This window comes from Pristiophorus japonicus, chromosome 2 (genome assembly GCF_044704955.1).
Source record: "Pristiophorus japonicus isolate sPriJap1 chromosome 2, sPriJap1.hap1, whole genome shotgun sequence".
Taxonomy (NCBI): domain Eukaryota; kingdom Metazoa; phylum Chordata; class Chondrichthyes; family Pristiophoridae; genus Pristiophorus; species Pristiophorus japonicus.
Genome location: NC_091978.1, coordinates 37,167,888 through 37,191,420, shown reverse-complemented (window position 1 = coordinate 37,191,420; position 23,533 = coordinate 37,167,888). Strand labels below are relative to the sequence as shown.

The following is a 23,533-nucleotide window of genomic DNA, read 5'->3' as shown; positions in this document are numbered from 1 at the left end:
GCGCATTCTGGAGGGGGGAGGGTGAACAGCCAGCTGTCGTGGTGCAGAAAGGTACCAACGATATAGGTAAAAAACAGAATGAGGTCCTACAAGCTGAATTTAGGGAGCTAGGAGTTAAATTAAAAAGTGGGACTTCAAAAGGTAGTAATCTCAGGTTGCTACCAGTGCCACGTGTTAGTCAGAGCAGGAATTGCAGGATAGCTCAGATGAATATGTGGCTTGAGGAATGGTGCAAGGGGGAGGGATTCAAATTCCTGGGACATTGGAACCGGTTCTGGGGGAGGTGGGACCAGTACAAACCGGACAGTCTGCACCTGGGCAGAACCGGAACCGATGTCCTAGGCAGAGTGTTTGCTAGTGCTGTCCGGGGGGGGTTTAAACTAAAATGGCAGGGGGATGGGAGTCTATGCAGGGAGACAGAGGGAAGTAAAAAGGGAGCAGAAGCAAAAGGTAGGAAGGAGAAAAACAAGAGTGCAGAGCAGAGAAATCAAGGGCAAAAATCAAAAAGGGCCACATTACAACACAATTCTAAAAGGACAAAGTGTTGAACAAACAAGTCTGAAGGCTCTGTGTCTCAATGCGAGGAGCATTCGTAATAAGGTGGATGAATTAACTGCGCAGATCGCTGTTAACGGATATGATGTAATTGGGATTACGGAGACATGGCTCCAGGGTAACCAAGGCTGGGAACTCAACATCCAGGGGCATTTAATATTCAGGAAGGATAGACAGGAAGGAAAAGGAGGTGGGGTAGGTTTACTGGTTAAATAGGAGATTAACGCAATATTAAGGAAGGACATTAGCGTGGATGATTTGGAATCTATATGGGTAGAGCTGCGAAGCAACAAAGGGCAGAAATCATTAGTGGGAGTTGTGTACAGACCACCAAACAGTAGTAGGGAAGTTGGGGACGGCATCAAACAGGAAATTAGGGACACAGTGTACAGCAGTTATCATGGCCGACTTTAATCTACATATTGATTGGGCTAACCAAACTGATAGCAATACTGTGGAGGAGTTGTTCCTGGAGTGTATAAGGGATGGTTTTCTAGACCAATATGTCGAGGAACCAACTAGAGAGTAGGCCATCCTAGACTGGGTCTTGTGTAACGAGAGAGGATTAATTAGCAATCTGGTCGTGCAAGGCCCTTTGGGGAAGAGTGACCATAATATGGTAGAATTCTTTATTAAGATGGAGAGTGACACAATTAATTCAGAGACTAGGATCCTGAACTTAAGGAAAGGTAACTTTGATGCTAGGAGATGTGAATTGGCTAGGATAGATTGGCGAATGATACTTAAAGGGTTGACGGTGGATAGGCAATGGCAGACATTTAAAGATCACATGGATGAACTACAACAATTGTACATCCCTGTGTGATGTAAAAAATAAAGAGAAGGTGGCTCAACCGTGGCTAACAAGGGAAATTAGGGAAAGTGTTAAATCCAAGGAAGAGGCATATAAATTGGCCAGAAAAAGCAGCAAACCTGAGAACTGGGAGAAATTTAGAATTCAGCAGAGGAGGACTAAGGGTTTAATTAAGAGAGGGAAATAGAGTACGAGAGTAAGCTTGCAGGGAACATAAAAACTGCAAAAGCTTCTATAGATATGTGAAGACTAATGTAGGTCCCTTGCAGTCAGAATCAGGTGAATTTATAATGGGGAACAAGGAAATGGCAGACCAATTGAACAAATATTTTGGTTCGGTCTTCACGAAGGAAGACATGAATAACCTCCCGGAAATAGTAGGGGACCGAGGGTCTAGCGAGAAGGGAGAACTAAGGGAAATCCTTTTTAGTCAGGAAATGGTGTTGTGGAAAATGAAGGGACTGAAGGCCCCCTAGTATTTTCTGGAGGTTATTCGTGTCTTCCTTAGTGAAGACAGTACCAAAATATTTGTTCAATTGGTCTGCCATTTCCTTGTTCCCCATTATAAATTCACCTGATTCTGACTGCAAGGGCCCTACATTAGTCTTCACTAATCTTTTTCCCAGGGCCTGATAGTTTGCATCCCAGAGTACTTAAGGAAGTGGCCCTAGAAATAGTGGATGCAGTGGTGGTCATTTTCCAACATTCCATGGACTCTGGATCAGTTCCGATGGATTGGAGGGTAGCTAATGTAACCCCACGTTTAAAAAAAGGAGGGAGAGAGAACAGGGAATTATAGCCCGGTTAGCCGGACATCGGTGGTGGGGAAAATGCTGGAGTCAATTATTAAAGATGTAATAGCAGCGCATTTGGAAAGCTGTGACAGGATCGGTCCAAGTCAGCATGGATTTATGAAAGGGAAATCATGCTTGACAAATCTTCTAGAGTTTTTGAGGATGTAACAAGTAGAGTGGATAAGGGAGAACCAGTGGATATGGTGTATTTGGACTTTCAAAAGCCTTTTGACAAGGTCCCACACAAGAGATTAGTGTGCAAAATTAAGGCGCATGGTACTGGGGTAATGTATTGACGTGGATAGAGAAATGGTTGGCAGACAGGAAGCAAAGAGGGGAATAAACGGGTCCTTTTCAGAATGGCAGGCAATGACCAGTGGGGTGCCGCAGGGTTCAGTGCTGGGACCCCAGCTATTTACAATATACATTAATGATTTAGACAAGGAATTGAATGTAATAGCTCCAAATTTGCAGAAGACACTAAGCTGGGTGGCAGTGCAAGCTGGGAGGAGGGTGCTAAGAGGCTGCAGGGGGACAGGTTAGGTGAATGGAAAAATGCATGGCAGATGCAGTATAATGTGGATAAATGTGAGGTTATCCACTTTGGTGGCAATAACAGGAAGGCAGAATATTATCTGAATGGTGACAGATTAGTAAAAGGGGAGGTGCAACGAGACCTGGGTATCATGGTACATCAGTCATTGAAGGTAGGCATGCAGGTACAGCAGGCAGTAAAGAAAGCAAATGGCATGTTGGCCTTCATAGCGAGGGGATTTGAGTATAGGAGCATGGCGATCTTGCTGTAGTTGTACAGGGCCTTGGTGAGACCACACCTTGAGTATTGTGTGCCGTTTTCGTCACCTAATCTGAGGAAGGATGTACTTGCTATTGAGCGAGTGCAGCGAAGGTTCACCAGACTGATTCCCAGGATGGCAGGACTGACATATGAAGTCAGACTGGATCGGCTAGGCTTATACTCACTGGAATTTAGAAGAATGAAAGGGGATCTCATAGAAATGTATAAAATTCTGACGGGACTGGACAGGTTAGATGCAAGAAGAATGTCCCCGATGTTGGGGAAGTTCAGAACCAGCGGACATAGTCTAAGGATAAGGGGTAAGCCATATAGGACCGAAATGAGGAGAAACTTTTTCACCCAGAGTTGTGAACCTGTGGAATTCTCTGCCACAGAAAGTTGTTGCATCCAGTTCGTTGGACATATTCAAAAGGGAGTTAGATGTGGCCCATACTGCTCAAGGGATCAGGGGTATGGAGAGAAGGCTGGGCTGGGGACTGAGGTTGAATGATCAGCCATGATCATATTGAATGGCGGTGCAGACTCGATGGGACGAACGGCCTGCTCCTACATCTATTTTCTATGTTTCTAATATATTACCCCCAACCCCGCGAACTTTTATCTTGTGTAGTAACCTTTTATGTGGCACCTTATCAAATGCCTTCTGGAAATCCAAATAAAGTACATCCACTGGTTCCCGCTTATTCACCCTGCTCGTTACATCCACAAAGAACTCCAGCAAATTTGTCAAACATGATTTCCCTTTCATAAAATCATGTTGACTCTGCTTGATTTGGAAAAGCATAATTCAATGTCCTGCTACGGCTTTCTTAATAATGGACTGCAGCATTTTCCCAACAACAGATGTTAGGCTAATTGGTCTATAGCTTCCTGCTTTCTGTCTGCCTCCTTTTTTAAATAGGGGCGTTACATTTGCGGTTTTCCAATCCGCTGGGACCTCCCCAGAATCCAGGGAATTTACGTAGATTACAACCAATGCATCCAATCTCTCTGCAGCCACTTATTTAAGGCCCTAGGATGTAAGCCATCAGGTCCAGGGGACTTGTCCACCTTTAGTCCCATTATTTTACTGAGTACTTCTTTAGTGAGAGTGATTGTTTCAAGTTCCTCCCTCCCTATAGCCCCTTGATTATCCTTTATTGGGATGTTTTTAATGGCTTCTACCATACAAAATATGGGTAAAAATGGGATGAGGCCCTACAAGCTGAATTTAGGGAGCTAGGAGTTAAAATTTAAAAGTAGGATCTCAAAGGTAGTAATCTCAGGATTGCTACCAGTGCCACGTGCTAGTCAGAGCAGGAATCGCAGGATAGCTCAGATGAATTTGTGGCTTGAAGAGTGGTGCAGAAGGGAGGGATTCAAATTCCTGCGACATTGGAACCGGTTCTGGGGGAGATGGGACCAGTACAAACTGGACGGTCCGCACCTGGGCAGGATCGGAACCAATTTCCTCGGGGGGAGTGTTTGCTAGTATGGTTGGGGAGGGGTTAAACTAACATGGCAGGGGGATGGGAACCTATGCAGTGAGACAGAGGGAAATAAAATGGGGGCAGAAGCAAAAGATAGAAAGAAGAAAAGTAAAAGTGGAGGGCAGAGAAACCCAAGGCAAAAATCAAAAAGGGCCACATTACAGCAAAATTTCAAAAAGGGCAAAGTGTGTTAAAAAGACAAGCCTGAAGGCTCAGTGCCTCAATGCGAGGAGTATTCATAATAAGGTGAACGAATTAACTGCACAGGCAGCAATTAATGAATAAGATATCATTGGCATCACAGAGACATGGCTCCAGGGTGACCAAGGCTGGGAACTCAACATCCGGGGTATTCAACTTTCAGGAAGGATAGACAGAGAGGAAAAGGAGGTGGGGTAGTGTTGCTGGTTAAAGAGGAAATTAACGCAATAGTAAGGAAGGACATTAGCTTGGACGATGTGGAATCTGTATGGGTGGAGCTGCAGAATACCAAAGGGCAGAAAATGCTAGTGGGAGTTGTGTATAGACCACCAAACAGTAGTAGAGGGGTTGGGGACAGCATCAAACAAGAAATTAGGGATGCGTGCAATAAAGGTACAGCAGTCATCATGGGCTTTAATCTACATATAGATTGGGCTAACCAAACTGGTAGCAATACGGTGGAGGATGATTTCCTGAAGTGTATTAGGGATGGTTTTCTAGACCAACATGTCGAAGAACCAACTAGAGGGCTGGCCATCCCAGACTGGGTGATGTGTAATGAGAAAGGACTAATTATCAATCTTGTTTTGCGAAGCCCCTTGGGGAAGAGTGACCATAATATGGTAGAATTCTTTGTTAAGATGGAGAGTGACACAGTTAATTCAGAGACTAGGGTCCTGAACTTAAGGAAAGGTAACTTTGATGGTATGAGACGTGAATTGGCTAGAATAGACTGGCGAATGATACTTAAAGGGTTGATGGTGGATAGACAATGGCAAACATTTAAAGATCACATGGATGAACTTCAACGATTGTATATCCCTGTCTGGAGTAAAAATAAAACGGGGAAGGTGGCTCAACCGTGGCTCACAAGAGAAATTAAGGATAGTGTTAAATCCAAGGAAGAGGCATATAAATTGGTCAGAAAAAGCAGCAAACCTGAAGACTGGGAGAAATTTAGAATTCAGCAGAGGAGGACAAAGGGTTTAATTATGAGGGGGAAAATAGAGTACAGAGAAAGCTTGCTGGGAACATAAAAACTGACTGCAAAAGCTTCTATAGATATGTGAAGAGAAAAAGATTAGTGAAGACAAATGTAGGTCCCTTGCAGTCAGATTCAGGTGAATTTTAATGGGGAAGAAATGGCAGACCAGTTGAACAAATACTTTGGTTCTGTCTTCATGAAGGAAGACACAAATAACCTTTCCGGAAATATTAGCGGACTGAGGGTCTAGTGAGAAGGAGGAACTGAAGGAAATCCTTATTAGTCAGGAAATTGGTTAGGGAAATTGATGGGATTGAAGGCAGATAAATCCCCGGGACCTGATAGTCTGCATCCCAGAGTACTTAAGGAAGTGGCCCTAGAAATAGTGGATGCATTGGTGATCATTTTCCAACAGTCCAGCGACTCTGGATCAATTCCTATGAACTGGAGTGTAGCTAATGTAACACCACTTTTTAAAAAAGGAGGGAGAGAGAAAACAGGTAATTATAGACCGGTTAGCCTGACATCAGTAGTGGGAAAAATGTTGGAATCAATCATTAAGGATGAAATAGCAATGCATTTGGAAAGCAGTGACAGGATCGATCCAAGTCAGCATGGATTTATGAAAGGGAAATCATGCTTGACAAATCTTCTAAAATTTTTTGAGGATGTAACTAGTAGAGTTGGCATGGGAGAACCAGTGGATGTGGTGTATTTGGATTTTCAAAAGGCCTTTGACAAGGTCCCACACAAAAGAGATTGGTGTGCAAAATTAAAGCACATGGTATTGGGGGTAATGTACCGATGTGGATAGAGAACTGGCTGGCAGACAGGAAGCAGAGAGTCGGGACCTTTTCAGAATGTCAGGCAGTGACTAGTGGGATGCCGTAGGGCTCAGTGCTGGGACTCCAGCTACTTACAATATACATCAATGATTTTGATGAAGGAATTGAGTGTAATATCTCCAAGTTTGCAGATGACACTAAGCTGGGTGGCGGTGTGAGCTGTGAGGAGGATGCCAAGAGGCTGCAGGGTGACTTGGACACGTTAGGCGAGTGGGCAAATGCATGGCAGATGCAGTATAATGTGGATAAATGTGAGGTTATCCACTTTGGGGGCAAAAACACGAAGGCAGAATATTATCTGAATGGCGGCAGATTAGGAAAAGGGGAGGTGCAACGAGACCTGGTTATCATGGTACATCAGTCATTGAAAGTTGGCATGCAGGTACAGCAGGCGGTGAAGAAGGCAAATGGTATGTTGGCCTTCATAGCTAGGGGATTTGAGTATAGGAGCAGGGAGGTCTTATTGCAGTTGTACAGGGCCTTGGTGAGGTCTCTCCTGGAATATTGTGTTCAGTTTTGGTCTCCTAATCTGAGGAAGAACATTCTTGCTATTGAGGGAGTGCAGCGAAGGTTCACCAGACTGATTCCTGGGATGGCAGGACTGACATATGAGGAGAGACTGGATCGACTGGGCCTGTATTCACTGGAGTTTAGAAGGATGAGATGGGATCTCATAGAAACATAAAATTCTGACGGGACTGGACAGGTTAGATGCAGGAAGAATGTTCCCGATGTTGGGGAGTCCAGAACCAGAGGACACAGTCTAAGGATAAGGGGTAAGCCATTTAGGTCTGAGATGAGGAGTACCAAATGAGAAGAAATTTCTTCCAATTAAATACAGGTTGAACCACTCTGGTCTGGAAGCATCCGTGGTTCGGCATTTGTTGGGCCTGAGGGAGAGGAGGTTTATTAAAAAAAAAGTTTTGATTGACTGGTGTGGCTGTCAGTCAGTGAGTGTGTTCGCCGATTGACTAGAGTGGCCGTCAGTCAGTGGAGTGTGTGCGCAGGTGCTGAGGGAGCTGCCCACAGGATGCCAATACACACACAGGCGCATACAAGTATTAATGATTGCAAACTGATCATGGAACACTATTTTTTAAAATTCTACATTTCAACTACTTTCTTCCCGAGAATTGTAAAAAAAAAAGTCATCATTTTGTGAAGCTACCGATTCAAATTAGATCCAAACCATGCAAATCATATTGTGCCAACAGCAAATATTCTATGGAACACTGCTGAATTTATTATTGGTGTAGTATGTTACGGCTGTCACTGGACACTCTCAATGTAATCAGGCCCATCAAGCAACAGTCAACATTGCAAATGGACTGATTCTATACCAGTGCTACAGTCTTTAATTATTCATCTCTCCTCTACTACAGATTGAGAATTAGCCTCATACTCAGAGATGGACTTTAACTTTGCTCCCCTCAAAGTTAAATCCAAACTTAGCTTTATCTATTTTTAAAAATTAATTCATGGGATGTGGGCATCGCTGGCCCATCCCGAATTGCCCTGGAGAAGATGGTGGTGAGTCGCCTTCTTTCATCGCTACAGTCCGTGTGGTGAAGGTACTCCCACAGTGCTGTTAGGGAGGGAGTTCCAGGATTTTGACCCTGCGACGGTGAAGTAACGGCAATTTACTTCCAAGTCAGGATGATGTGTGACTTGGAGGGGAACGTGTAGGCGCCTATTGCCCTTGTCCTTCTATGTGGTAGAGGTCGCGGGTTTGGGCCTTCTCCCAGTGGCTGAAGAGCTCCTCCCAGAGTCGCAATACGGATTCCACCCACTAAGGAGCACAATGGACATGATCTTCACTATGCGTCAAATACAAGAGACATGCAGGGAACAGCACCAACCCTTGTACATGGCCTTCTTTGACCTCAAAGGCCTTCGGCACTGTCAACTGTGAGGGATTATGGAGTGTCCTCCTCAAATTTGGCTGCCCTCAGAAGTTTGTCACCGTCCTCCGCCTACTCCACGATGACATGCAAGCTACGATCCTAACCAACGGATCCACCACAAACCCAATTCACGTAGAGACCAGTGTCAAGCAAGGTTGTGTCATCGCACCAAAGCTCTTCTCAATCCCTTGCTGCAATACTCGATCTCACCCTCAATAAGCTCCACGTCGCAGTGGAGTTAATCTACAGAACAAATGGGAAACTGTTCAACCACCGCCGCCTCCAGTCCAGATCCAAGGTCATCCCATCCTCGGTCATTGAATTACAGTATGCAGACGACGCTTGCGTATGCGCGCACTTGTTGGTCGAACTCCAAACTATCGTCAACACCTTCACCAAAGCATATGAGAGCATGGGCCTCACACTACACATCCGTAAGACAAAGATCCTCTACCAACCTACCCCCACCACACAGTACAGCCCCTGATTATCAAAAGCCATGATGAGGCCTTGGACAACATGGACCATTTTCCATACTCAGGGGCCTACTATCAACAAGCACAGACATCGATGACAAAGTCCAACACCGCCTTAAGTGTGCCAGTGCAGCCTTCGGTCACTTGAGGAAGAGAGTGTTTGAAGACCAGGACCTCAAACCCGGCACCAAGCTCATGGTCTACAGAGCAGTAGTGATACCCATCCTCCTATATGCTTCAGAGACATGGACTATGTACAGCAGGCACCTTAAAGCACTGGAGAAATACCACCAACGCTGCCTCCGCAAGATCCTGCAAATCCATTGGCAGGATAGGTGCACAAACGTCAGTGTTCTCACTCAGGCCAACATTCCCAGCATCGAAGCATTGACCACGCTCGATCAGCTCCGATGGACGGGCCACATCGTCTGCATGCCCGATATTAGACACCCAAAACAAAACATAGAAAATAGGTGCAGGAGTAAGGCCATTCGAGCCTGCACCGCCATTCAAAATCATGGCTGATCATGCAACTTCAGTACCCCAATCCTGCTTTCTCTCCATACCCCTTGATCCCTTTAGCCGTAAGGGCCATATCGAACTCCCTTTTGAATATATCTAATGAACTGGCCTCAACAAGTTTCTGCGGTAGAGAATTCCACAGGTTCACAATTCTCTGAGTGAAGAAGTTTCTCCTCATCTCGGTCCTAAATGGCTTACCCCTTATCCTTAGACTGTGACCCCTGGTTCTGAACTTCCCCAACATCGGGAACATTCTACCTGCATCTAACCTGTCCAATCTCGTCAGAATTTGATATATTTCTATGAGATCCCCTCTCATTCTTCTAAATTCCAGTGAATATAAGCCTAGTCAATCCAGTCTTTCTTCATATGTCAGTCCTGCCATCCCGCGAATCAGTCTGGTGAACCTTCGCTGCATTCCCTCAATAGCAAGAATGTCCTTCCTCAGATTAGGAGACCAAAACTGCACACAATATTCAAGGTGTGGTCTCACCAAGGCCCTGTACAACTGCAGCAAGACCTCCTTGCTCCTATACTCAAATTCCCTTGCTATGAAGGCCAGCATGCCATTTGCTTTCTTTACTGCCTGCTGTACCTGCATGCGTACCTTCAATGACTGATGTACCATGATACCCAGGTCTCGTTGCACCTCCCCTTTTATTAATCTGTCACCATTCAGATAATAGAAACATAGAAACATAGAAACATAGAAAATAGGTACAGGAATAGGTCATTCGGCCCTTCGAGCCTGCACCGCCATTCAATATCATGACTGATCACTCCCTCTTTACTGCTTTCTCTCCATACCCCTTGATCCCCTTAGCCGTAAGGGCTATATCTAACTCCATCTTGAATATATCCAATGAACTGGCATCAACAACTCTCTGCGGCAGGGAATTCCACAGATTAACAACTCTCTGAGTGAAGAAGATTCTCCTCATCTCAGTCCTAAATGGCCTACCCCTTATCCGAAGACTATGTCCCCTGGTTCTGGACTTCCCCAACATCAGGAACATTCTTCCTGCATCTAACCTGTCCAGTCCCGTCAGAATCTTGTACGTTTCTATGCGATCCCCTCTCATCCTTCTAAACTCCAGTGAATAAAGGCCCAGTTGATCCAGTCTCTCCTCATATGTCAGTCCAGCCATCCCTGGAATCAGTCTGGTGAACCTTCGCTGCACTCCCTCAATAGCAAGAATGTCCTTCCTCAGATTAGGAGACCAAAACTGAACACAATATTCCAGGTGAGGCCTCACTAAGGCCCTGTACAACTGCAGGAAGACCTCCCTGCTCCTATACTCAAATCCTCTTGCTATGAAGGCCAACATAGCATTTGCCTTCTTCACCGCCTGTTGTACCTGCATGCCAATCTTCAATGACTGATGAACCGACGCCCAGGTCTCATTGCACCTTCCCTTTTCCTAATCTGCCGCCATTCAGATAATATTCTGCCTTCGCGTTTTTGCCCCCAAAATGGATAAGCTCATATTTATCCACATTATACTGCATCTGCCATGCATTTGCCCATTCACCTAACCTGTCCAAGTCACCCTGCAGCCTCTTCGCGTTCCCCTCACAGCTCACTCCGCCACCCAGTTTAGTGTCATCTGCAAACTTGGAGATATTACACTCAATTCCTTCATCCAAATCGTTAATGTATATTGTAAAGAGCTGGGGTCCCAGCACTGAGCCCTGCGGCACTCCACTAGTCACTGCCTGCCATTCTGAAAAGGACCCATTTATCCCGACTCTCTGCTTCCTGTCTGCCAATCAGTTCTCTATCCACGTCAGTACATTACCCCCAATACCAAGCGCTTTGACTTTGCACACCAATCGCTTGTGTAGGACCTTGTCAAAAGCCTTTTGAAAGTCCAAATACACCACATCCACTGATTCTCCCTTGTCCATTCTGCTTGTTACATCCTCAAAAAATTCCAGAAAATTCGTCAAGCCTGATTTCCCCTTCATAAATCCATGCTGACTTGGACTGATCCTGTCACTGCTTTCCAAATGCACTGCTATTTCATCTTTAATGATTGATTCCAAAATTTTCCCCACTACTGATGTCAGGCTAACCGGTCTATAATTAGGCGTTTTCTCTCTCCCTACTTTTTAAAAAAGTGGTGTTACATTAGCTACCCTCCAGTCCATAGGAACTGATCCAGAGTCGATAGACTGTTGGAAAATGATCACCAATGCATCCACTATTTCTAGGGCCAATTCCTTAAGTACTCTGGGATGCAGACTATCAGGCCCCGGGGATTTATCGGCCTTCAATCCCATCACTTTCCCCAACACAATTTCCTGCCTAATAAGGATATCCCTCAGTTCCTCCTTCTCACTAGACCCACTGTCCCCAGTACATTCGGAAGGTTATTCGTGTCTTCCTTCGTGAAGACAGAACTGAAGTATTTGTTCAATTAGTCTGCCATTTCTTTGTTCCCCAGTATAAGTTCACCTGAATCCGATTGCAAGGGACCTACATTTGTCTTCACTAATCTTTTTCTCTTCACATATTTATAGAAGCTTTTGCAGTCAGCTTTTATGTTCCCTGCAAGCTTCCTCTCGTACTCTATTTTCTCCCTCTTAATTAAACCCTTAGAACTTCTCTGTTGAATTCTAAATTTCTCCCAATCCTCAAGTTTATTACTTTTTCTAGCCAATTTATATGCCTCTTCCTTGGTTTTAATACTATCCTTAATTTCTCTTGTTAGCCACGGTTGAGCCACCTTCCACGTTTTATTTTTACTCCAGACAGGGATGTACAATTGCTGAAATTCATCCATGTGATCTTTAAATGTTTGTCATTGCTTATCCACCATCAATCCTTTAAGTATCCTTTGCCATAATCTGCCTTCCTGCATGCCGCTGCAGGGAGTCTCGCGTGCTGCTGCAGGAGGGCGACGGCTGCGAAGCCAGGTTGCTGATTGCAGTGCGGGCAGGCACAGCAGGATGGGCGAAGGAGCGGGAACAGTTGTAGATGGAAGTGATCGGGGCCCAGGAGCGGCGCGAATCTGGGCCCAGAGGCAGCACGGGCCAGCCCACACTGCGATATGTGTGCACGATCGGTCCGTACAGCAGAGCTGGTGTCCAGTTCGTCTTAGGTAATCCTTGCCACTGGACTAAGACCTAGCTCTGTCAAGCCCGTGTGATGGCTGGTGTGTGATGGCTGGTGTGCAACGGCCACCACACGTTAAAAAAATCCATGCACAGGCATCTTCCACCCTTCAATATGTTGTTTGGTATCTGGAATATTAGGTCCTTCATTGAAACACCTGCGAACTCATCCCTTTTTGGCGTGGAAGCAAGTCATCCTCGCTTCGAGGGAGTGCCTATGATGTGTTGCAGCTTTCCCAGGTTGGCACCTCATTTTAAGGTACGCCTAACCACTACTTGTCTCGCCTATAGTTTTCATTATGGGACATAACCCCGCTCCCAATTACAAAAGTAACTTTCAACTGTAATACATTACTCGGAAATCTGTCAAGAATGGGATGAGATGAAATGTAAATACTACTCTAGACGACATTCAGGCTTGGGTTGATAAGTGACAAGTAACATTCATGCCACACAAGTGCCAGGCAGTAATGGAAGAGAGCATCTCACCACCGTTCCTTGACATTCAAAGGCATTACCATTGCCGAATTCCGCAACATCATCATTCACCAGAAACTTAACTAGACCAGCCACATAAATACTGTGGCTACAAGAGCAGGTCAGAGGCTGGGTATTCTGCGGCGAGTGTCTCACCTCCTGACTCCCCAAATCCTTTCCACCATTTGCAAGTCAGGAGTGTGAAGGAATACTCTCTACTTGCCTGGATGAGTGCAGCTCCAACAACACTCAAGAAGCTCGACAACATCTAGGACAAAGCAGCCTGTTTGATTGGTACCCCATCTACCACCTTAAATATTGCAACATGGCAGCAGTGGGTATCATTTACAAGATGCACTGCAGCAACTTGCCAATGCTTCTTCAACAGGACCTCCCAAACCCATGACCTCTATCACCTAAGAGGACAAGGGCAGCTGGCACATGGGAACATAATCACCTGAAAGTTCCTTTCCAAGTCACACACCATTGTAACTTGGAAATATATCGCCGTTTCTCCATTGTCACTGGGTCAAAATCCTGGAACTCCCTCCCTAACAGCACTGCGGGAGTACCTTCACCACAGGGACTGCAGCGGTTCAAGGGGGCGGCTCGCCTCCACCACCTTCTCAAGGGCAATTAGGGATGGGCAATAAATGTCCATCTTGCCAGCGACGCCCACATCCCATGAACAAATAAAAACATTTTTAACTGGGTTTACCAACTCTTTGAAGAACTGTTATTTCCCTGGTGTCCTGAGATCTGTAAGTCTACATACTAAAATATATTGAACTGCAGGGGAGTTCAAGATTGTTGAAAAGTTTAAGAACTGAAAATGTTTTTAAAAAACCCACATGGGACTCATGCATGTTCTTGGCAAACATGTATAAAGTTGCTATGTTCACGTACAAGGTCACGCCGTTCTCTCTGGAAATACAATGGTTTCCTCTACGTTGCCAATTTAGGGGGGGGGGGTGGGGGAGGCGTAGCAGCCAGACGTCGTACATTTTAAATTGAATTAAATAACAGTGTCACTCCCCCCCCCCCCCCAATTACATTTTGCAGGCGCTTTAGAACATCCCCACTCTGTCATTGCCGCCCGGCTGCACGTCAACCTAGCCTGATAAGTTTTACCCGGCAGACACTGTCCCTGGCCCCGCCCCAACGGGCTGCTGATTAGACGGAGGGGGGCGAACGACCCGTCTGATTGGTGCACGCCCACGTCAATCACCCCCTTCACTGCGGCCGACTAAGTTCGGTTGGGTTAACGGCCCTGGACGGAGCGCCGTGCGGCCCGATTCATTGTCAGGGAGAGGGCAAAGGGCGGCCCCGCTCCCCATAGAGACAGGAGAATCAGCACACTAATGCTCACCATTCGCCATCACATCACCGACCGACGTTCGCCATCCTACCTTTAGCGGCGGAGCCACTTTCCACGGAGCCCTCAGCATTTTTTGTGATTGCTTTACTTCCCCCCCACAATCGACGATTTTTATGTCGCTCGATGAAGAAAAATTACTCCGCAATACCGGGCTTAGAACATTTTAAATATATATATATATATATATAAGACAAAAAAAACAACTAAGTATTTTGCAGACGGCCCGCCCCTCGGCCTTCAGCTCCGTGCTCTCGGTTTACGCGGACTGCCGGCGCCAACCGCTTCCAGATTACACACCCGTCCCTCCCCCGACCGAGGCTGCGCAGCCCAGCACGCATGCGCGCGCCCCCTGCCGCTCAGCCAAACAAGGCAAAGGTGCAATGTGGGGTGAAGGTAGCATAGTGGTTATGTTACTGGGCTAAGGTGGGCAGTGGAAACGCTACAAGGACACCCTCAAAGCCTCCCTGGTAAAGTGCCACATCACCACTGACACCTGGGAGACCCTGGCCGCAGACCGCCCGAGGTGGAGAAAGTCCATCCGGGAGGGCGTCGAACTCTTCGAGTCTCAACGCTGAGAGCGCGAAGAGGCAGGCAGCGGAAGGAGCGAGCGGCAAACCAGCCCCACCCACCCTTTCCCTCAACGAATGTCTGTCCCACCTGTAACAGGGCCTGTGGCTCTTGTATTGGACTGTTCAGCCATCAAAGAACTCACTGGGAGTGGAAGCAAGTCTTCCTCGATTCCGAGGGACTGCCTATGATGAGTGGTTATGTTACTGGGCTAGTAATCCTAGAGGTTAAAAACAAAATGCTGGAAATGCTCAACGGGTCAGGCAGCATCTGCGGAAGCTGGTGTTCAAGGGAGTTAAGGGTTAAGGTGGAGATAGGCAGAATTTTTGAACGTTAAGGGTTATGGGGAGTGGACAGCGAAGTGAAGTTGAGGCCAAGATCAGATCAGCCATGATTTTATTGAATGGTGGAGCAGGCTCGAGGGGCCAAATGGCCTTCTCCTGTTCCTGCACCTATTTCTTATGTGCTGGAGTTGATTCCCTTTTGTTCTTTCCTTCCCCTCCTCCCCTTTCCCTGCCCCTACAACAACTTGTATTCCTATAGAGCCTTTAACGTAGTGAAATGTCCCAAGGCGCTTCACAGGAGTATTACACGATTTCAAAAAATTTGACACCAAGCCGCATAAGTAGAAATTAGCGCAGCTGACCAAAAGCTTAGTCAAAGAGAAATTTTAAGGAACGTCTTAAAGGAGGAAAGAAAGGCGGAGAGGCTTAGGCAGTGAGTTCCTGAGCTTGGGGCCTGGGCAACTGAAGGCATGGCTACCAATGTTGAGTGATTATAATCAGGGATGCTCAAGAGGACAGAATTAGAGGAATGCACTTGCTTAAAAACCTGTTACATTTCTAACTTTTTCCAGTTCTGACGAAGGGTCATCCACCTGAAACGTTAACTCTGTTTCTCTCTCCATAGATGCTGCCTGACCTGCTGAGTATTTCCAGCATTTTCTGTTTTTATTTCAGATTTCAGCATCTGCAGCATTTTGCTTTTGTATTAGAAATCCAGAGGCCTGGACTTAACGATCTGGAAACATGAGTTCAAATCCCACCACAGCATGGGGAATTTAAATTCAGTCAATTAAATACATCTGGAATAAAAAGTTAGTATCAGTAATGATGACTATCTGGTTCACTAATTTAATTTAGGGAAGAAAATCTGCTGTCCTTAACCCAATCTGGCCTGTATATGATACCAGACTCAGACCCACAGCAAGAGTGGTTCACTCTTAACTGTCCTCTGAAATGGTGGCTCACCACCACCTCAAGGGGCAATAAATGCTGGCCTTACCAGCGACACTCACATCCCATGACATGAATTTTATAAAAAATGATTGAGTTCTCAGCAAATTTTACACTACCCTGTAGTAGTTTGCTCAAAGCTTTTCAAGCTATGAAAGGGAACAGATGGAGATAAACAATTTCCACGGGTTGGGGACTAGGGGGCATAGTCTAAAAATGAGAACCAGGAGTGAAATTAGGAAACACTTCTACACACACAGGGTGGTAGAAGTTTAGAACTCTCTTCCGAAAATGGCAATTGCTGTTTTGATCATTGTTAATTTTAAATTTGAGATTGATAGACTTTTGTTAACCAAAGCTATTAAGGGATATGGGCCAAAGGCGGGTGGCTATATAGAGTTAGGTCGCAGATCAGCCATGATCTCGTTGAATGGTGGACCAGGCTCGAGGGACTAAACGGCCTACTCCTGTTCCTATGTCCTTTTGCTCTGGGGAAACCCCTGCAAATAATGACACACTCTAGACTCCCTGCCGCCCCCCCCCCATCAATCATAACTTCCAAAGATCATAGGATTTTACAGCACAGAAGGAAGGCATTCAGCCCTTCGTGCCTGAACCGGCTCTCTGAAAGGGTTATCCACTTAGTTTCATTGCCCATCCCTTTTAAATAGTAATTTTTCAAGTATTTATCCACTTGTGTTTTATAAGCTATTACCAGTTCTGCTTCACTACTGGTTCTGGTAGTGCATTCTGTTTACCATGGCAAGCTATAGCTCCTCATCCTTCTTGACCTGTCTGCAACCTTTGATACAGTTGACCACACCATCCTCTTCCAACGCCTCTCCGTCATCCAGCTTAGTGGGACTGCTGTCACCTGATTTCATTCGTAGCCAGAGAATCACCTGAAATCTCTCTCTTCCTGCTCCCGCACCGTTACCCCCAAGGATCTACCTTTGGCCCTTGCTATTTCTCATCTACATGCTGCCCCTCAGCGACAATATCCAAAAACACAATGTCAGTTTCCACATTTATGCTGACAACACCCAGCTCTCATCGGCAATCCCTCGGAGTCGAGGATGACTTGCTTCCACTCTAAAAGTGAGTTCTCAGGTGACTGAGGAGTCCAATGCGGAACCTACAGTCTCTGTCACAGGTGGGGCAGACAGTGGATGAAGGAAAGGGTGGTCGGGGAGCCTGGGTTGACGCACGGTCCTTCCGCTTCTTACGCTTGATTTCTGCTTGTTCTCGGCGATGGGACTCGAGGTGCTCAGCACCCTCCCGTAGGCTCTTCCTCCACTTTGGGCGGTCATGGGCCAGGGATTCCCAGGAGTCGATGGAGATGTTGCACTTTGTCAAGGAGGCTTTGAGGGTGTCCTTGAAGCGTTTCCTCTGCCCACCTGGGCTCACTTGCCGTGTTGAAGCTCCGAGTCTCGTATTGGGCATGTGGACAATGTGCCAACGTATCTGATCAAGCGTGGTCAATGCTTCGATGCTGGGGATGTTGGCCTGAGCGAGAACACTGACGTTGATGCGTCTGTCTTGCCAATGGACCTCACCCCCACCTCCATTGTCTCTAAATTGTCAGAAATTTCCTCCAACAAAATATTGGGAAGACCGAAGCCATTGTCTTCAGTTCCCGCCACATACTCTGTTTCCTAGCCACCAACACCATCCCTCTCTCTGGTCACTGCCTGAGGCTGAAATAGACCACTTGCAACCTTGGCGTCCTATTTGACCCTGAGATGAGCTTCCGACTACATATCCGCTCCATCACCAAGACGGTCATCCACCTCCATAACATTGCCCATTTCCACCCAGGCCACAGCGCATATGCTGCTGAAGTCTCGTTAATGCCTTTGTTATCTCTAGACTTGACCATTCCAATGTTCTCCTGGCCGGCCGCCCATCATCCACCCTTTATAAACTTGAACTCATCCAAAACTCATCTAACTGTATTCTAATTCGCACCAAGTCCTGTTCAGCCATCAACCCTGTGCTTGCCAACCTACATTGGCTCCCGGTCCGGCCATGCTTTGATTTTAAAATTCTCATCCTTATTTTCAAATACCTCCATGGCCTCACCCCTCTCTATCTCTGTAACCCCTTACAACCCTCCAAGATCTCTGCGTTCCTCCAATTCTGGCCTCTTGTGCATCCCCGATTTTAATCGCTCCACTATTGGCGACCATGCCTTCAGCTGCCTGGACCTTAAGCTCTGGAATTCCCTCCGTAAGCCTATCTATCTCTCTCCTCCTTAAAGACACTCATTTAATCCTATCTCACCTGTCCTAGTACCTCCTTATGTGGCTCGGTGTCTAATTTTGTTCAATGACACTCCTGTGATGCATCTTAGAACATTTTGCTACATTAAAGGCACTATATAAATGCAAGTTGTTGTTGCATTCTGCCCTTGAATATATGTAGTACCCCAAAGCTAGCCACAGTGTTCTAACTGTGGCCTAACCAATGGCTGAGCATTAGGTTTAGCATTACGTCTTTGGCTGGGCTCAGGATTGGCCCTTCATATCTCTTCTGAATCTACATTTCTCCAAAGCGAATTATGAATATTATTCCTGACCGAGAGCTAACTTTACATATCAAGTAAAATATCTCTGATTATTATAGTAGATTTCTCAACCAAAATATTTTAACATATATGAAATCTTTACTCAAATTCTTCTCAGATAATTGGCAAACAAAATTGATCATTATTAAATTTAATAGGCCCATAGATTAAGAAGGATCAAATACAATCTAGGCTTTACCAGATGGTTTACTGAATCTCTAGTCTGTAAAAATGGCTAATCATCCCGCTGTAGCCTGTAGTGCTTTTCTTGCACTCCTGATCATTACAGACCTTTTCACAATCGTGTGGAAGATTTGTGGCCAGAACATGAAAGTTGTGATTATGATTTTTATTAAATATGTTGTTGCCGGTACTCTGAAATCTGCAACATTATGAAAGTGGATCAGATTCCAGAGCATTAGGATCCCCTGTGGATAGGAGCACTGGTTTACTAAAAGCAAGCCTTCAATATAAACTACCCAAAATTTAACATCAACTGTTACTTCTGTAACAGATATTCTGAGAAACTATTCAGAAATGCTGTTGAAATATTACAGGTGATAAAGCTGTGAAGTTCTTCTGAAGCAACAAAAGAAAAAGCGAACATATTTTGTTCCCTTCATCCTCTCTTAAAGGTTTTGATTCCTTTTATGGTTCCTTAGGTGTTGGGTGATATTTTATCTTGTACTCGTGCCATTCTGAGTGGCAGCAGGGTTTTATAAAACTTTTTTTCTCTTTGTTCTTTGGATGTGGGTGATAGTGGCAAGACCCTGTTGCCATACTCCTTTAAAAAGTTTATTTTAAAAATATATTGGCACTCAAAAGGTATTTAGCCAAGGCTCCCATGATTTGATTACCACTGTGAAATCAGCCTAGAGTGCTTGCTATTTTTTTTCAGATGTTGGTTAGATAAGGACATCAAGGGATATAGAGCAATGGTGGATAAATGCAGTTAAGGTACAGATCAGTCATGATCTAACTGAATGGCAGAGAACAGCCTTGAGAGGCTGAATGGCCTACACCTCTTCATTTGGTCCTCTATCACAGCCAGGGATTTCTTGATACATATCAGGAGCAGGAATCTAGGCTAATTTCCCCTCCATAGAATGTGGATCAAACCTGAGACCTTGCTAATCTAAATGGCTCAACACTTCTCTGCTAGTTTATCAGCTAATGCCTCCTTTTTAAAATCATGGAAGCAGAGCGGTATACAAAATCAAATCAGATAGTTATTTAAGAATCACTGGTTCTTTTAAAAGGTCAGTAAGGTTAAATAATCATAATTTGCTCAAAACGCACATTGGGTCAGTCAGTATCTGAAACACATTTTCTCCCATTGCTGCACCTAATTCTTCATTAAATGATTCCAGGATTTTGACCTTGACTGTTCTATCAGAAAGTCCATTCCACTGTCTCTGTCATGTATTCCATTGTCATTGTAACCCATGTATTAACTGACCTAAGTTGTACACCGTGACAACACTGACCACTAGGTGGTGAACTTGTGGGAGACACTCCTAACCTGGACTTTCAGGTATAAAAGGGGAAGCTCCACCCACCTTCATCACTTCAGTGCTGGCTAATAAAGGTTACTGGTCACAGAGTGACCTTCTCTCAAGTATGGGCCTCGTGTGCATTTATACTGTATAGTAAGGACATATTATTGGCGATGAGAAACTGGGATTTAAACCACGCGAGCATGGCCACTAGCAGCACAGACGAGAGGTACTGTGTTGGTGATGATTGGGACGATTTTATTGAGAGACTACAGCAAAGTTTCTTCACCAAGGAATGGTTGGGACAGGATTCGGCCGACAAACGCAGATCTCATCTCCTGACGGTTTGTGGATCCAGGACGTACTCCCTGATGAAGGACCTTCTAGCGCCAGAGAAGCCGGCGGACAAAACTTTTGAAGAGCTCAGTAAATTGATCAGGGAACATTTTAAACCGGCGAGCAGCATGCACATGGCGAGAAGGGCAAAGAGTTCCAGACTTCGTGGCAGACCTCCGACGACTGGCGAGCCTATGTAAGTTCCCAGATGCATGCAGAGCGGAGATGCTGCGAGACTTTTTTATTGAGGGCATCGGGCACGCTGAGGTTTTCAGGAAACTGATTGAGACCAAAGACTTGACCCTGGAAGCGGCGGCTTTGATGGCCCAGACATTTATCTCAGGAGAGGAAGAGACCAGAATGATGTTTGACAAAAATCTTGGCTTAAATGCAGTAAATGGACAGGGAGTCAACATGGTTAACGCGGGACACAGTTCTCCAGGCAGGCAGGGGCAATCGGACATGCCCGAGCATGTAGTCGAACCCAAAAGGGGAATTCAACAGAGACAATGGTTAGCTGAACGGCGATTCATGCCATCGCAAGGGATAATGCGGCCAATAATGGGGCCATCAACACCTGTCAATAGTGCGCTTAAGGACAGTTACAGAGACAGTCGGAGACGATCGACTGGTAATGGACCTTTTGTTTCCAACAACGGCTCATGTTGGAGGTGTGGAGGCAAACACCCAGCCAGAGCTTGCAGGTATTAGCAATATACCTGCAGAAACTGCAACATCAGCAGTCACTTGGCGCGTATGTGCAGGAAGCCTGCAGCCAGGTTGATGTACGAGGAGGACGGGCCCAATGTAAGCCCTATGAGGCCAAATGAACACTGGGGGAAATCGCTGGAAGCTGAAGTTCAGCGAGTTCATGTGGAACACATATACAGTTCATACACCAGGACGTCAATGATAATGATGGCATCCCAGTATCAATGGAGCTAGACATAGAGGCCAGCCAGTCCCTGATGAGCATCAAACAGTTCGACAAGTTGTGGGCGTCCGAGGTCAAAATTAATGCCGATTGATGCACAGCTACGGACATATACAAAGGAGATCATTCCGGTGCTAAGCAACGCCACGGTCGTCGTGACCCACAAAGATTCAGAGAACAGGTTGCCACTCTGGATTGTCCCGGTGGATGGTCCCACACTACTGGAGAGGAATTGGCTTGCTGTCATGAACTGGAAATGGGGCGATGTCAATACAATTTCTTCTGTGGAGCGAGTATCATGCTCACAGGTCCTGGACAGATTTGACTCATTATTTCAACCCGGCATTGGCACTTTCATGGGGACCAAGGTAGTGATTCACATAAACCCGGACGCCAGGCCAGTACACCACAGGGCCAGGGCGGTGCCGTACGTGATGTGGGAAAAGATAGAATGCGAATTGGACCGCCTGCTGAGGGAAGGCATCATCTCGCCAGTCGAATTCAGTGATAGGGTGAGCCTGATTGTGCCGGTGCTCAAGGCGGATGGGTCGGTCAGGATATGTGGCGATTACAAGGCCACCAACAATCGTGTGTCACTCCAAGACCAGTACTCGCTACCGAGAGCGGAGGACCTCTTTGCGACGCTATCCGGTGGCAAACTTTTTTCAAAATTGGACCTGACCTCAGCTTACATGACCCAGGAGCTGGTAAGTGACTCGAAGAAGCTGACCACCATCATGACACACAAGGGGTTGTTTGAGTACAACAGATGTCCATTCGGGATTCGCTCGGCCGCCGCGATCTTTCAACGAAATATGGAAAGCCTCCTCAAGTCGATTCCAAGGACGGTGGTTTTTCAAGACGACATCCTTATCACGGGTTGCAATACTGAAGAACATTTCCACAACCTGCAGGAGGTGCTATGCAGACTGGACCGGGTAGGGCTGCGATTGAAAAAGGCGAAGTGCGTCTTCCTAGCTCCAGAGGTAGAATTCTTGGGGATGAAGGTAGCAGCAGATGGGATCAGACCTACTGCGTCCAAAATGGAAGCGATCTGGAGAGCACCCAGACCCCGTAACACGATGGAGCTGCATTCATTCCTGGGGCTCCTGAACTATTTTGATAACTATTTTGGTCTGTAGTGTGTAAATGTGTCCTGAATGGGGACTGGGCAGCCATGTACAGGGCATGCCCTGAGGAATTGAAACCATTTCTTCCCAAATTGAGCATGCTGTTAGAACCGCTACACGTGCTCCTATGCAAAGGTCGTGAATGGGTCTGGGGGGACAGTCAGGAAAGGGCTTTTGATAGAGCACGCAATTTGTTATGCACCAACAATCTATATGACCCATGTAAGAAACTTGTTTTAACGTGCGATGTGTCATCCTATGGGGTTGGGTGTGTGTTGCAGCATGTTAATGCCAAGGGTCAGTTACAGCCGGTAGCTTATGCCTCCAGAAGCCTGTCCCAGGCAGAAAGGGGCTACAGGATGGTAGAAAAGAAAGCGCTTGCATGTATATATGCAGCAAGAAAAATGCACCAGTACCTGTTTGGCAGGAAATTTGAGCTGGAGACAGATCACAAACCCCTAACGCCCCTTTTGGCCGACAACAAGGCCATAAATGCAAATGCATCGGCCCGCATACAGAGGTGGGCACTCACTTTAGCCGCCTATGACTATACAATTCGGCACAGACCGGGCAAAGAAAACTGCATGATGCACTCAGCAGGCTCCCACTAGCCACCACCGAGGGGGCAACCGAGCATGCTGCTGAGCTGGTCATGGCTGTTGAAGCTTTCGAAAGCGAAGGCTCACCCGTGACAGCCCGTCAGATCTGGACAAATAGTGACCCGCTACTGTCCGTAGTGTGCAAATGTGTCCTGAATGGGGACTGGGCAGCCACGTACGGGGCATGCCCTGAGGAATTGAAACCATTTCACAGGCGCAGGGATGAACTCTCGATTCAGGCTGATTAACTACTATGGGGAAACCCCCGAGTAGTCATGCCCCTGATGGGCAGAGAGGTGTTCATCAGAGAACTCCA

At 46.2% G+C, this 23,533-nt stretch overlaps 1 protein-coding gene across 2 annotated transcripts in view; it reads right to left on the bottom strand.

The window, feature by feature from the left end:
• immt (inner membrane protein, mitochondrial (mitofilin)) overlaps positions 1-14,675 on the bottom strand; it is a 66,150-nt gene extending 51,475 nt beyond the window's left edge. The window contains exon 1 of one of the 2 annotated variants that reach the window (XM_070866857.1): positions 14,386-14,675. In XM_070866857.1, coding sequence (XP_070722958.1) covers positions 14,386-14,424 — 39 coding nt within the window. In that variant the 5' untranslated portion in view covers positions 14,425-14,675. The remainder of the gene's footprint in view (positions 1-14,385) is intronic. The other variant, XM_070866858.1, reaches the window with a different exon arrangement.
• Positions 14,676-23,533: the final 8,858 nt, after the last annotated feature.